Source organism: Panthera tigris, chromosome B1 (genome assembly GCF_018350195.1).
Source record: "Panthera tigris isolate Pti1 chromosome B1, P.tigris_Pti1_mat1.1, whole genome shotgun sequence".
Classification (NCBI taxonomy): domain Eukaryota; kingdom Metazoa; phylum Chordata; class Mammalia; order Carnivora; family Felidae; genus Panthera; species Panthera tigris.
Genome location: NC_056663.1, coordinates 44,748,740 through 44,763,756, shown reverse-complemented (window position 1 = coordinate 44,763,756; position 15,017 = coordinate 44,748,740). Strand labels below are relative to the sequence as shown.

The window sequence follows — 15,017 nt, the reverse complement described above, 5'->3', positions numbered from 1 at the left end:
CCCTTCCAAAGGAATGCGGTCTCAGCCTGCCTGCCGCCCCGCGGAGGGCTCCTGCTGGGGAGTCGGTGCCCCTTCTCTCTTACTCCATTTGCAATCACTATTTATTTATCTTTGGAAGTTGAAGGAACCAGAGCCTGCGGCCTGGAGAGACTGGTGGAGCCAGAGAGGGAAAGTGAAGAAGCCAGTGTCTGGGCCCAGTGTCTGCCACTGGGGCCAGGAAGAGAAGGCGCTTCCCCGCAGAGAGAGGTGGGAGACTGGATGAAAGGCCACAGTGCTGGAAAAGGTGCCACACACACCAACAAGGCCAAGAGCACAGAAGGAAGGCGGCAGATGGCGACCTTCTTAGGTGACACAGTAAAAGATGAGGAACAGGACTCCTGCCCATGGATCCCCCAACCCAGGCAGCCTGCTCCTCAGCAGCAAAGGGTCTATTAAGTGGCAGGTACGGCCACTTTGTGGAGAAACTGAGGGAGCAGACACACTGGACCACACTTCCCTTTTCCTCCGATCCCAGCCCCATTCCCAGCTTGCATTACAGCGCATCTAAGACCCTTGGTCAAACTTTCATTTCCATCCCCAGTTGTCAAGGTCAGACGCTACCCAAAGCCCCCAGCCCTCTGCCTATGGAAACTGAGTGCCCCTCTCTCACTCACTCATTCAAATGCCACAGCTGACATTCATAAACTAGGGGACAGGCAGAGCCCCATTTTGACCCCAGAGACTAGAGATACTCCAGGATATTAGAGGCTGTGTTCAAAGTCAAATAGAGCTGTCTAGAATGAGGCTCTCCTGACTCACAGTGCAGTGCTCTTTCCACACCCTGGTAGGTTCCCTGCTGTTTCTCTTCCCATTTCCCTCATTCCCACTGCCTCCCAAACACACACGCGTGCCCCCACCCCACACGCACACGCACACACACATAAGAGGCCAGATCTAGCCTGTTGCCTTGGCCTTTGACCCCTCCTTGGCTGAGTGACAAGCACCCCCCGCTGCGTGAGGTCACCGGCGTCAGAGGAGGGTCTGAGACTCCTAGGTCTGTGGGAGGGAGAGCCGGCTTCCAGACTAGCCCATCAGGTCAGGAGCCAAGCGAAGCTGAGTCTCAGCGACCCCAGGACGGTGAACGAAGTTCAATCACAATCCCAAACAGGCAGCACCAGGTATCTCCGGCCAAACCCGCAGGGCAATGAAAGACCCAGAACACGGGGGCGCGGGCTGGATGAGCTTGAGCCAGGGAGGGTTTTGTGGAAAGTGATGGTGGTTGACTCTGAGGTCCGAGATGGGGTGTGGAGAGGAAGAGTCCCGGCCCGGAGAAGAGGGGCGGGACGGAGAAAGTCTAGGTTCAGGGCAGGCTCGCGGGACAAACGGGGCCTCAGGCCGCCCGGCCCGCTCTCGCTCCCAGGAGGGCAGCGGCCTGGCTGCGTGTCGGGAGGCGCTAGGGCCTCGCGGACGGGCGAGCCGGCGAGGGGAGGGCGCCCTCCGCGGAGGGCGGGCGGGGGCCGGCGGCGGCGGGAGCGGCGCCGCGCAGGAGCTGCCTCCATCCATGGCACGGAGAGGCGGCGGCGGCGGCGGCAGCAGGAGCCCGGCGCGATCCGCTAGGTCCCGGCCCGGCAAGAAGGGAGCAGGCGTCGCGGAGCGGTCCGGCCTCAGCCGGCCCGGGAGCACGGCGCAGAGCCTCGGGCCGCGCCGCCGGGGGCCGCCTGCGCCGCGCTGACAGCCGCGCCCGCGTCCTCCCCGCCGGGGCGCTCGCCGGACATGCCCCCGGGGCGCGGCGGCGGGGACCCCGGGGCTTTCCTCCGCCCAGGGCCCCCCGCCCCGCCCTCGGACGCCCCGGGCCCCCGCTGAGCACGCCTCCCGCAAGCCCGGGTCCCTGTGGCCGGCGCGCAGACGGGCCCCAGCGCTGTGGGTCCCCGCGGGGCGATGGGCTGATGGGCGCCGCGGGACGCAGGATGCGGGGGGCGCCAGCGCGCCTGCTGCTGCCACTGCTGCCGTGGCTACTGCTCCTGGCTCCCGAGACCCGGGGCGCGCCCGGCTGCCCCGTGCCCATCCGCAGCTGCAAATGCTCGGGGGAGCGGCCCAAGGGGCTAAGCGGCGGCGCCCCCAACCCGGCGCGCAGGAGGGTGGTGTGCGGCGGCGGGGACCTCCCGGAGCCTCCGGAGCCCGGCCTTCTGCCTAACGGCACCGTTACCCTGTGAGTACCCTACTCGGCCGGCCCGAGCGCCGACGAGGGCGAGAAGGAAGACAGGACGGGAGGGGCGGGAAGAGGGGGACGGGACGTTGCCGCCGCTTCAGAGACTTTAGGACAGGCCTGCGTCCAGGCTCCGTGAAGGGAGGCTTGGAGAAGTACGGGAAGGATTAGGGCTCCGGGGTGTGGAAGGAGGAGGGGACTTCGGGAGCGGCTGCGCCCCAGAGAGAGGGACAGCGGGCGCCCACTCACCTGCACAGGTGAGGAGAATGCGCCCTGGCGGGATGCCCACGCCCCTCGACTTTCCAGTCTGGGCTGGTGTTGCAGACTTCGGGGACCTGAGGTGGGTGGGCTGGGGGAAGAAGGCTCAGGAAAGATCGACCCGCGGCCCAAAAGGTGGCTGTGGTCGTCACCTCGGAGGACGCGTCCTCGGCCGGGCTGGAGGAATCTCCCGGGTTCACCCCGCGGGCCTGGCTCCTCCAGTGGGGGGCGCCCCACCCGCCCCACGAGCCTGCCAGCCCCGCTTCCAGACTGTCTCCGCGGGACAGGCGGGAGGGAGGGCTCGGCAAATCTGTCCTTGGGATTGCGGCGCTTCTGGCCTGGATGAGACCCCGGCGTCCCGGTCGCCCTCTGGCCCCTCTCCCTCCGCGCGCGTCGGTGAAGTGAGCTGTGCGCCGGGTCCTGCATCCCGCCCTCTCCTTTACCTCCCCTGGGTACAACACGACCTTTGGCTGTTAATCGATTGACTTCTTCGCTCCAAGACTGCGAAGAAAGAAACCTGGCTGAGGGGGAGGCGGCTGCCTCCCAGCCTCCTTCCGTCATCCTGTTTCCTTTCTCAGCCAGGGCCCTCCCGAGCTCTCACTTTGCTGGCTACGAGCGCGGCTCGAACCACCACCCGCCCCCAAGCCTCCTTGATGGGGGCCTGAAGCCCCCACAACCGCAGGAGAATTAGCGACCCCGACCCGCGGCAGCGATTTCCTGCCCTGACCACGTGCTCCCAGCTCCACGCACGCCGTGGAGTGGAGGGTCCGGCCCTAGCCGCGGCCCATGCCTTTCCTGTCCCGGACCTAACCTGCATGCGCTTCCCCTTTCCTGGCTTCCTGACCCCAGTGGCAACCGTCCCCCGCCGCCCCTTGCCCAGAGTTGGGGCTGGCTCACAGTCTATCCTGATTGTGTCCAGAACAATACAGTAATGCCTCTGGTTGGGTGAGTTCAGAGGCTGCCGGCTTCCTGACAGGACACGACTGGTCAGCCTCTGACGTTGGCCGCCTGGCCTGCATTTTCCCCAGCTGGGGTGTGTGTGTGTGTGTGTGTGTGTGTGTGTGTGTGTGTGCGCGCGCGCGTGCGCGGGCGTGTATGTGTGTGCATTGGGAGGAGTGGAGGCAATGTGTCCGCCGGCTCCCATGTCTCAGCAGCAGCCCTGGGATGTGGCCGTGGCCTGGGAAGGCAGCTGTGGCTGCTCTTTCCTGGTCTCTTTGATTGTCCAGTGGTGTTGAAGGGTCCAGACAGGCCTGGGCATTCCCCGGCCCACTCAGTTCTGGAGGAGAAAAATGCTTGCTGTGTGGAATGGTTGGGCGGGAGTCTGTGTGAGTCCCCGCTGAGCAATGATAACTCAGTTCAAGAGAGGACTCTGTGTGTCTGTGCGTCTGTGCACTGGCTCTTGTGGCTGTGCTCACACACATATGGGGGACACCGTCGCTCTGTATGTCTGCTTGTTGGGATTAGGGAATCCTAACATACTGAAGGCAGAAAAAAGGGGGGGGAAACATTAAAAGGTGGTTTTGCAGTACATCTTAGAATGATTTGGTAACTAATGCTTTCCAGCCATAGCTAATTCCCACCGACGCCACTGCAAGGAGTGAGTGAGTGGGCACAGCCAACTCTTGGTGAGAATATATTGTGACAGGGCAGCAGCAAACGTGACTGCTAGCTCACCTTCCCATCGCAAACCATTCCCAGAGGAAGGGCCTCTTCTTTGTCCCAGGCCACTGATCTGGCTGGCTTAAGATACCTTCCATAGGAACAGCCCCTGAGCCTGGCTGGACATCCCCACAGTGATGGCAGGGCAGGCCCTAGAAGCCCCTGAGAGCCCACTGGCCCATCAGCCTAGAGTGCGACTGAATCCCAGCCATGGACATATTTCTTAGGCTCTCCCTCCAGGCCCCACATAATCCTGATCCTGGTTGCTGGGCAGGGATTCTCTTCTCAGGGTTCAGCCATACCCATCCCTTCCCAGCATGCCTCTTGAGGGAAGAAGAGAGACAGGGCTGGGAAGGGGCTTCAGCCTGGCAGCAAAGCATGATGCTAAGAGCTTGGAAAACTTCTCCACACCCTCCCGAACTCCTCCTCCTTACTTTTTTTGTTTCCTTTCACCTTTTTGCCTGTCACCTGGTACAAACAATAGGACTTAGGCTAATGTTTGTTGTTTTTTGGTTTTGGTTTTGTTTTTTTTTTAATGCATCATGGCTTTACCTCCCTCCTCCCCTGTTTCCCTCCAGAATGGGCCACCAGGTTCCAGTCCCCCTCACACCCCACCCTGCTCAAGGGGACCCAGGACTCCCCCTTGGGAAACCTGGTAGACACCAGTGCTGGGATTACTCAGGCAAAGAAAGCTCTAGATCAGGTGCCTGTGTGCAAGGAGCCTCCCGTCTCTGCTCAGAGAGAGCTTGCAGGCAGTTCTGAGGCAATTCCATGAACAGCCCTATTTACCTCACTGAAAACCCTTCCACCTCCACCCCTATTATCTTAACTTCTGCCTTCTGTTTTTCTAGACCGTGTGCCCCCTCTCCCCACCCTTTGCTCTTTTCCCTTCTAATGGATTTTCATGCACAGTTTTCCAGGAAAGCAGAACTCTTGGCTCCCTTCCTGATCCATCGGTCCCACCCCTCAGCTCAGTCCACAGGACAGCCATGGGCACCGAGGCTCCTGTCCGGAGCAGGAGCCTTTATGGCTCTCCCCCAAGGGGGAAGGTCTCATGGGGGGTGTGGTGGGTGACTTGTTTTGGGGAGAGCCTGGGAGAGAGATGAGGAGCCCTGTGAACCCCCCACCCATTCCTGGGCAGCAGCTGATGGGCCTGCCCTCTGCTTGGCAGCTCTGGGAGTGAGAGGAAGGGGGAAGGGGTAATAAGGAATTCTAGGAAAGGACTGATAACAGATAACTCCAGAAGGAAATCTCCTGCGAGGACCTTGCAGGACATCTGAGCAGCCCCTCAGAGGATTCCAGCCACCACATAAATTCCTAGACCGTCTGCACTGAAAAGGCCCTTGCAGATCAGCAAATCCAGCCCTGCATCTCCCATCTTACAGGCTGAGCAAACTGAGGCCAGGATTAGCTGGTTGGGCTGCTTTCCATTCCTCTCAGGTGAGGGACTCAGTGCTCACCTGGCTGGATTTGGGACCCAGCGGACACAAAAGCTGCTTTCAAAAACCCAGTTCCTTCCCAGCAGAACCTTGGCCCTTTTGACCTGGGAACATTCCAAGGCTGGGTGCGGAGGGGGCAGGCGCGGTACTGGTCACTCCGGACTCTCCCAGAACCCACACACCCCCTCCGCACCACCACCCGAGCCTCGCCTCCTGTTTCTGGGGCAGGGGGCGGCCCACCACGTCAAAAACCCGCATGGAAGAGAAGGGGCATTTGCCATTCAGACGCACCTAATGGTGGCTGGGTCCTTTTGCTGTGGGTTTGGTGGTCTTTAGGAGCAGCATGGGGGAAGGGGAGGCCCCTTCACAGCCCTTGCGCTTGCTCCAGTCTCAGGAAAGTGGTTCTCGAACACAGATCTCCCTCTGAAGCCCCAGCTCTGGACGGGGCCCTCCCCCCAGTGCCCCTCACCCCAGCCACCAAGATCCAGTTGGGGGAGTTTGGGGCAAAGTGTGCCAACGGCCAGTGCGCAGAGCCTGAGGGGAGTGGAAAGATGTTGGCTGGAGGGGCGGGCCCTCGCCAGCTTCCCCACCCCCTTCTCTTCCACCCTCTTTCCCCCATATGGTTCTCATAAGGTCTGGGCTCAGAGACAGCAGCCAGAGGAAGTGGCTGTGTACAGAGAGCTTTTGTGAGGGAGAGGAGGGGGAGGGGGAGAGAGCAGAGAGAAAGAAGGAAAGAAAAGAGGGAAGAGGCTGGGGGCCGAAGGTGGGAGGAGGCTACAAGACTCCCAACACACTACCTTCCCCTCCTGATGCAGGGTCTCAGCTGCACCAAGCCCGTGTGGGCTTCTGACCCCGCCTGTGCGAAATCAGGGGCCCAGAAGAAATCCAAGTTGCCCCCTGACTTTCCAACTACCTGCCCGGAGAAGCTGGAGGCAGCCAGCCCCTCCCTGGAGATCTTGGGGACTCTTGCTCTTAGGGCTCTTAGGGCTCTTGCTCTTAGGGTCCCTGCTCACATCTCAGGGCAAGCACTGGGCGGAGACCAGAGCCCTCTGGGGTTTACTGGTTGAGTCCTCATTGCGCCAATGAGACTGGAGAGGCCACCGCACTGAGCTCCAAAGACAACCCCTATAATTCAGCATCCCAGTGGTTCCAGGACCCAGAACGGGTAATTTGGCCTGAACTACTCAGAACATGTGCATGAACCCAGCTACTCCTGATCCCCAAGGAGGTCCCTTCCTGCTGACTACCATGGATCATCCTTCTGTGCTGGGGGATGGGGTGGTGGGCAATCCCCAGTCCTGGGGGTGAGTCTGAGAATTTCCCCCAAGGGCACAGGCAAACCAGTGTAATTTGAACCTGACCATAAATTGACCCTGAAATTGGGGGTCATGTTTTTAAAGGGAGAGAGTTTCCAAGTTTATGCCACATGAGAATCACTGGGATAAGAACCCTTTCTTGAGGGAGAAAAAGTTCCAGCCACCTCTGAGCTGATCCTTCCATTTAGTGGGCTCTCCTCACCGAAGCCCAGAGAGGGGAGGTGAGTTCCCCAAAGCCACACAGCCTGAACCAGTACGCCTCACTCCCTCTAAGGTATAGACCCCCCCCCCCCCACTACTCCCTGGGATCAGACAGAGAGCAGGGGAGAAGAGGGGAGGGAAATGGCCCTGGGCTGAGGAACTAGAAGGCAAGTCCGGTAACTGCTAGGAAGGGGCTGCTTGGAGGGGCTGTTTATTTTCATTCCCCCAGCCCAGCCGCTCTGTTCTATTTAGAGCTCAGACACTGACAGGACAAAGCTGCCTCCTCCCCTTCCTCCCTCCTCTGGCGGGCCCCCATCCTTCCCAAACTCCAGAACATTCCTTTGCTTTTAGGACTGGTGATGGGGGTGGGGGGAGCAGAGAAACTGTGGAGTGTAGCAAAGTCAGGCAACCTCCCAGGACCCAGCTTCTCCAGCCCTTTGAGTGGGGAGAGGCGGGATGGAGGAGCAAAGGGGTGTGCAAGATGGATGGGGCCAGGTGAGGGGCAGGGGAACCAATCTGTCACAGAGGAGCAGGGAACGGGGTGGAGAGAAGCCTGAGGAGGGAGTTACAGCCTGACCATGAGGGGCCAGACATCTCCCAGCTGGAAAGAGAAGGAAGGTCCGAGAGCTGCACCCCCACCCACCCACCCAGGGCTCTTTGCCTGCTGGGAACCGTGTGGTGAGGCAGAAACTTCAGACTTCAGGCTCTAGGAGACACAGTATTCAGGATGGGAAAAACCATCAAATATAATGAGTGGGAGTCTTCTGTCCAAACCCTTCTTTTACTGAGAAGAAACCCCCAGAGAGGGGCTGACTGCCCAAGATGACACAGCTCAGAGCCAGACCCAGGGTTCCTGCTCTCAGCCTCTTCCCATAGTGACAAATCAGAGACCGCATACCCCCCGGGGACAGGGCAGAGGAGATAATACTAATCCACTTCCTCCAAACGGACACATGAGCCAGGGTTAAGGGGTAGATAATAGCCTAGCAAATACCTGTGTGCTTAGGGGACCTCTGTACAGAATCACTGCAGAGTATTTGAAATCAGATGGACCCAGGGCAAGTGGTGTCTAAAGCATGCTTCCTGGTGTTTCTCTCCCTCGCTTGCACCACGCACAGCTTCAGGACGATGCCACCCCTGTGGGGGTGGGTGATGTCTCAGGAGGGCTATACTGTGGAGCCAGCTTAGCTTGGAGAGGGATGGGAGCTGTCTCCAAGCTGTCAGGAGTGAGCTCTGCCCAGACGGAGCGGTAGGGGGCGGGGCGGGGCGGGGCGGGGGTGGGGGAGGGGAGTGGAGGAAGGAGGAAACCGGGGTTCAGTGTGAACTCTGTCCATCCACCACCCCCACATTCCCTGGAGCTCTGCCTCTCCGGATACCCATCCATTCATTCAGCCACCGCCTGCTGTTGACCAGCCCGGCGCCAGTGCCAGGAGGCGAGAGACCCGGTCTCTGACCTCAGGGGCCTTACAGTCTCATCATGGAGACTGGATACCAGCTCACAAAAGCAGGACAGGATTGGGGCCTCAGGGCTCCCAAGGAAAACTTCAGGGGTAGAAAGATTAAAGGACAAATTTGTACTTGGGTAAAAATGACTGATTTCAGATTGATCCTTTCAGGTTTATTTGTCTTTGAAAAGCATTTGAAAAGAAATCCATTTTCTTCACCCAAAACCATGCCCCCTCCCACCCCTACCCCAGGCTGAGATTTTAGGCCATTTGAAGAAGCACTTAGGGTGGACTGGGAGTAACTTCCCAGTTTCTTCAAATCCAGGGACACACACACACAAACATTGCATCCTGTCTGACACATGGCCCTCCACCTTTCGTGAATGGAGGATTGTAGATGCAGTGTCTCATTGATGTTTGTAGTGCTATTGTGTTACACGGGGCTGAGCCCACAATGGGCGTTAGTGTAGATTTGAAGAATAAATGAATGAATGCCTAGGTGTGAATGATTATAGCAGACTCGATTCCATGGGCTCAAGCTAGGGTGTTGGGGCCCCCAGACCCCCATCAAGGCACACGGACCACCCAACCACAAAGACCTGTAGCACTTCTTCTCCAGTCAGTCCTCCCCATCTCAGCCCCAATTTCTTGGTCGTGCCTGCTCCCCACCAGGATAGGGTGCCCTTGTACAGAGGGTAGGTTAGAGAAAAGGAGACTAGAAGGCCCCACACATAGGGGCCATTCCAAGACTATCTTCTTTCCCAGCCTTGACCTCAGGCCCTTGCCTGGACAGTTCAGCTTCAAGGCTGAGATCAGAGACCATATCCAGACACAACCCCCTACAGCCCGAGGAAGCAAGTTCCTACCTAGGTCTCCTTCCAGTCAGGCCTCCAGCCAAGGGAGGGGATGGCAGGGAATTTCAGGAGCACTGTATGTCTCCTCCAACATGTAAGTCCCCTGCAATCAGGCTGCATGGACATGAAGGGCAGCCCTGAAGAGAAGGGAAAGGAGGGGAAGCCACAGGAGGGCAGCCTTTCGTCTGAGGGTATGTGTCAAGGCAGGGCCTGTGGACCAGAGGCAGTGTCACTTTTAGAGACCCTATTGTCATATCAGGCATACTGAAATGCACCCACGGCCTGCGAGGAACATAACAATCACTGCTAATCGACATAGTAGGACATTTGGTTGTTATTTAGTTAAGGGTTTGTTAATGTCAATTTTGCTTTTTATAGCATTTATATTTCAGAGGCAGTGATTATTTTTTCGTTTTCAGACATCTTTGTGGGCCCTGGAAGTGCTCAGAGGCCTTGGGCACTGTGCCCGCAGAAGGAGCTGGGAGTCTGGTTCCCCTTGACCATTCAGAGTGGCTGTGGGCCTGAGATCCCTCACTGATGGCGTCCCTAAGACACTGCCAAGGTGCCAGCAACAGATGTTGGAGACAGGTCCTCCTGAGCCCTGAGGGCCTTGAGGATGGTCTGAATTCCAGGCTCAGACTCCCTGGAGGGCACAGATTCCCCAAGTGTCCAGACGTGTGGTCCTCACACGGTGGAGGAGGGGGCTATGACATGTATGACTCTTCCTGCATCTGAGAGAACAATTTGGTTCAGGCATGTGTTGGCCCCATGTCCCACGGAGTGGTGCCCACATGACCCCTACGGGGTCATCTCTGATGTTGGGCTGGGATCTGGTGAGTTCCTGTGGCTGCCCAAAGGCCACAGGGCCTCTCTGTAGACGCCAGCCACTCGCTCCCTTGGCCTCCAGCCTCGTTAGCGGTAACTCTGCTTGCTCCTCTTCCCTAAAATAGGACCCTGGCTGGGAGAGAGTTCTGGAATAGACTCAGTATGCCCCCTCTCCTTGGCCAGATTTCAGACCCTAGGGTAAGAGAACAGGGGACTCCAGGGACCAGCCCCCCTTCCTGGGACTATGTGACGATGTCGGAGTGGTAGACGGGGAGGGAGGGAAGAAAAGCTGGAGAGGCCGGGTTGGGTGAGCCAGAGGTCCATGCAGCGGGGCAAGCGTGGTTGGGAAGGAGATCCACCTGGCAGGCTCCCTGTGCTGTTGCAGGGCGAGGGGTTGGGGCAGGCTGAGGAAGTATCTGTCCGGTAGGGGTGGCAGGGTGGTTAAGATGGGCCCAAGCTGGCACTGTGTCTGTGAGGCTGGATGGAACCATGGACCAAGGCTCCCGATCCTTCCCTGCCTGATTGCCGGGGCCGCCTGGCCTGTTTTTGTCCCCTTGAGACAGCCTAGCGTGGTGGGAACATTCTTCTTCCCGTTGGAAGAGGCTGTGCATGTCTTCTTCAACCCCTACTAACTGCCAGCTTCCTACTTGCCCAAGACAACACTAGACCCAAGCACTTTCTGTCCCAAATCACTGCCCTCTCCACCCCACCAGACTCACAAAGGGCACCTCCTGAGAACTGAACCAACAAGCACAGCCGAAGCCATTTTCTGGATAATCTGGATCCAAAGCAAAATTTCCTCAGCCCCATCTAGGTTGTAAAGACCAAAAGATCCAATTCTGGGTATTTGGGGACTTGGATCATACAGATATCTGCCTGAAGTTTGTCCAAGAACTAGAAATATGGCAAGAAGGAGACCCATGCGAGGAGAAGGGTGAACCACTGTTTGCCTGGTGTCCCTGCTTTCATGAATGGCTTATAGAGAGTGGGTATGGGGGAGATCAGGGACATGTTCTCTGCTACAAGAAAAGTATCTCATTTCAAGACAGCGTTTGCACCGGGCTAGTCAAACCGGAAGCGTGGGCTGCAGCTGACCCCCCGCCCCCGCACCTCCCCAGCACAACAGGGGCTGTCTCAGAGAGAGGGGGCCCTGCCAGAGAGGGATAGGACACCAAGAGATGAGTTGGTCCTTTTCTGGGCCATAGGCTCATCCTCACCTGACTCTGGGCTGGTCCCCAATCCTTTGCTCTGCCCCCACACGCCCCCCCCCCCCGCCCCCCCCCACAATTTCCTCAGTATCTCTCAAGCAACCCAGACTTCCTCCTGGGGAGGTGCTGGCCACAAGGAAACTGGATAAGGGTTAAGCCACTAGCCACATGTGGTTCCTGAGCACCTGTAAGGTGGCTGGTCTGAATTGAGATATGCTGGAACAGTAGAATACTCGCAGATTCCAAAGTCTGAGTACCAAAAACAGAAAAAAGGAAAACGTCTCATTACTAATTTTGTATATCGATCGCATGTTGAAATGCTAACATTTTAATACTTTGAGTTAAATAAAATATATTATTAGAATTAATTTTTAAACTTAAAAAAATGTGGCTACTAGAACATTTGAAATTACGTATGCAGCTCACACTATACTTCTATTGACCAGCTCTGGGTTAAAGAATTTGGGGTATGCAAAAGGTGTTCAAAGGTTAAAGGCTGAAGAGTCTGAAGAATGTGGGGTGCACCCCAATGCCACCTTTAGACCTGTCTAGACAGGATTCTCAAATTAGGATCCCAGGTCTTAATCTCAGGGGATTGGGAGTTGGAAGACTTTTTTTTTTTTTTAATTTTCTGTTCAATGATATTTAAACAAAATTCTTTTGCAGATAATTTTGAGATAATTATTAGAAGGTATTTTCATAGTGTAAGATTTTCATTTCCAAAGTCAATATTTCTCAAACTAGAATCCTCAGACATATTCTCAGGAAAGAAGATATTTTTTCCTCCCTTTACCAGGTCTCTGCTCAAGTTTGAGAAATAATGTTCTCGGGCTTCCCCCTTCATGAACAGGCTTGTGATAATTCAGGAGCCCTGTTTCTCTCTCCTACCATACCCTCTCCCTCCTCCTCCCCCTCCCCTGTACCCTCAGCCTTATCAGCATCCCATTCCCCACAAACCCAAGGAGGGGGCAGTCCCTGGGGGACACCCTTGGGGTTGGCGGGGGAGGTTGAAACCTATGCCCTTTCTCCACTATTCTTCCTGACACTTCTAAAAACACCGAGGGGTCCTCTCTCACCTTCTCTGACATTTAATGCAACCTCTAAACCTCAAACTCTGAGCATACGAAGGGAATGAACAAGAGATGAGGCGAGATGGGCTTTGATTTAAAAGTCACACCGTCAAGAGCCCGTCACCATGGAGGGAGCCCCTGCAGCCCCACCAGGGCCTAAATGAGACCATTAGAGACCCTAAGAACTGACAAGATTATTTATGATTTATAACCACCATGTGTAATGCGATTTAAAATCATCCTAATCAATCAGGGGCACCTGGGTGGCTCAGTTGGTTAAGTGTCTGACTCTTGGTTTCAGCTCTGGTCATGATCTCTTGGTTTCTGCGTTCAAGCCCCACATCAGGCTCTATGCTGACAGTGCGGAGCCTGCTTGGGATTCTCTCTCTCCCTCTCTCTCTGCCCCTCCCCTGCTCACTCTCTCTCTCTCAAAATAAATAAGTAAACTTTTTAAAGTTTTAAAATCATCCTAATCCATAAAATGAGAATAATGAGAATAAAGGGGTCAATGTGAGTTCTAATTATTCATATAATGACAACTGTGATGTACTTTTTGAAATGTCAAGGGTGTGTGTGTGTGTGTGTGTGTGTGTGAGCGAGCCCTTTGGAAACCCAGCATCCCCTCCCCCGCAACGCTTTCACACAGTCACTATTCAGGCCCTGCTAGGAAGTGTCACTGTTGAAAGGACCCTTAGTTGGGGACCAGAAGGGTGGGAGGGGTCTATCTGGAGAGCAGGGAAGGGAGGGAGCCCCCTTCCACTCTAGCCTCCATCCTGGCCGTTGTCTGTCCTCCATGAGCCTCTTGAAGGTGGAGTATTGGAATGTCAGCTGTCTGGGGCCATCTCACACCTGTCTTGATATATTCACCTACCCACTTCCAGTAAGCTTGTGGGCAGAACTCTTGACAGCTGCTAGCATGCCTTGTCCCCACCCCCGTCCCCCAAGATCTCTTTTACTGTCCATCCCAGAGGCTGCCCACTCGAGAGAAGATTCCAGACCTACAACTCTGGCCTTTCCATGTCCACCAATAGGAGCAAAGAAGTGAAACCCTTTGTTTCAGCCCAGAGCAGGCAAGAGTTTGGGCTGAGAGGCTCATTAAAGCGTTTTAATAAGCAATTAACTCAAAGGATGAGCCCTTTGGCTGGTCTGGAACTTCCTCCTCCCAGGGAGGGAGTCTGGCAGAGAAAGGCTAAGTGGGTGGGCAGAGTGGGTTTAGTCAGTAGCTTGGGGCCCCTCTCCTCCCCCTCTAAATACAAATAAATAAACAGAACTCAGAGTGGGCAGAGGCAAAGGCCAAGGCCCGGGCTTCCACCAGGCACAGGGCTCTATCAGTTTTCTGTCGAGGCCGAAGCCAGGCTTAGGGAGGCAAGGGTACTCAGTCCCTCTGAACTGGGGGCCTTCGAGGGCTGGGAACAGTCCCCTCCTGTGAAGTCCTCGGCTCACAGAGTGTTGCCTAACGATGGGCAGCTCCTCCCACCTGCCTCCATACCTACTGGACCTCCTGTTCCACCTGCCAGAGCCCTGACCCAATTCAGACCATTCCCCTTACCACTCTCCTCGGGGTATGGGGCTGAAGACCTGAGAAAGAGCCCTGGAGGGCAGGAGGAGGGCGCTGCTGCTCGGGCAGTGGTTCTAAGGTGTAAAGGGGCCATCGCAACTGGACACCTGTTCAGCCCACTTACATAGAGTCCTGAGTCAGATGCGGGCCATGGCAGGGAACCCAGGGCAGGTGAATATCTAATTTGGGGCTCAGTGGGCTAACCAATCTGCTTGAACCATTCACTGGCTCTTTCCTAGAGGGGGTGGGGCTACTGTCTTGCACCATTTACAAGAAAGGGGGCACCATTTACACAGAAAGCAACATGGTTGTAGTGGTGAAACTGCATCCCCGCTCCAGCCACACTTTCTGGCTTGTAACAGCACGTTCTCCTGTCTGTGTTCTCTCTGTTCCTTCAGGCTCTTGAGCAACAACAAGATTACTGGGCTGCGGAATGGATCCTTCCTGGGACTGTCCCTGCTGGAGAAGCTGTAAGTGTTGGGGCAAAGTGGGGCGGAGGTGGGGGATAACGGTCATGGGCAAAAAGTCAGTCCAGGCAGGAGGGGGAACACTGGGTGCTGAGGGACTTCTCAACCCTAGGACCTGCTGGCTAAGCAGGGTCCAGAGTCAGACCCGCGAGACTTGACCACCAGGTGAAGGGTATAGAGAGAGACCGGCTCCTGCAACCAGTGACGGCAGCGAGAAGTAGGGAAGCCTCGCTGGTTTAGGCAAGGATGGGGCTAAGGGAAGTTCATTAACGCTCTTTAATGAGCAATTAGCTGTGAGGGCTGAGCCCCTTAGCTGGCCAGATGCCATCTCCCCCATCCAGCTGGGGGCCCAGCATAAAGGGCTGAGGAGGATTTAGTGTGACTGGGGCCTCTTTCCTTGTCTCCCCCCAGCCAAACAAACCAACAGACAAAGCCCCAAGGGGCTAGCGCCTGGGCCGAGGGTGGGAAAGTGGATTACATCCAGAAGGCCCCCACCCGCACTGCCCTGGTCTGGAGCTGCGTCCTGCCCTAC

General features: G+C 56.5%; 1 protein-coding gene across 1 annotated transcript in view; it reads left to right on the top strand.

Annotated features, from left to right (window-relative positions):
- The first annotated feature begins 1,827 nt into the window (after positions 1-1,827).
- The window catches only part of ADGRA2 (adhesion G protein-coupled receptor A2), a 35,281-nt gene continuing 22,091 nt past the window's right edge, over positions 1,828-15,017 (top strand). The window contains exons 1-2 of the mRNA XM_042983491.1: positions 1,828-2,188; positions 14,417-14,488. Of these exons, the coding sequence (XP_042839425.1) occupies positions 1,926-2,188; positions 14,417-14,488 (335 nt within the window). The 5' untranslated portion in view covers positions 1,828-1,925. The remainder of the gene's footprint in view (positions 2,189-14,416; positions 14,489-15,017) is intronic.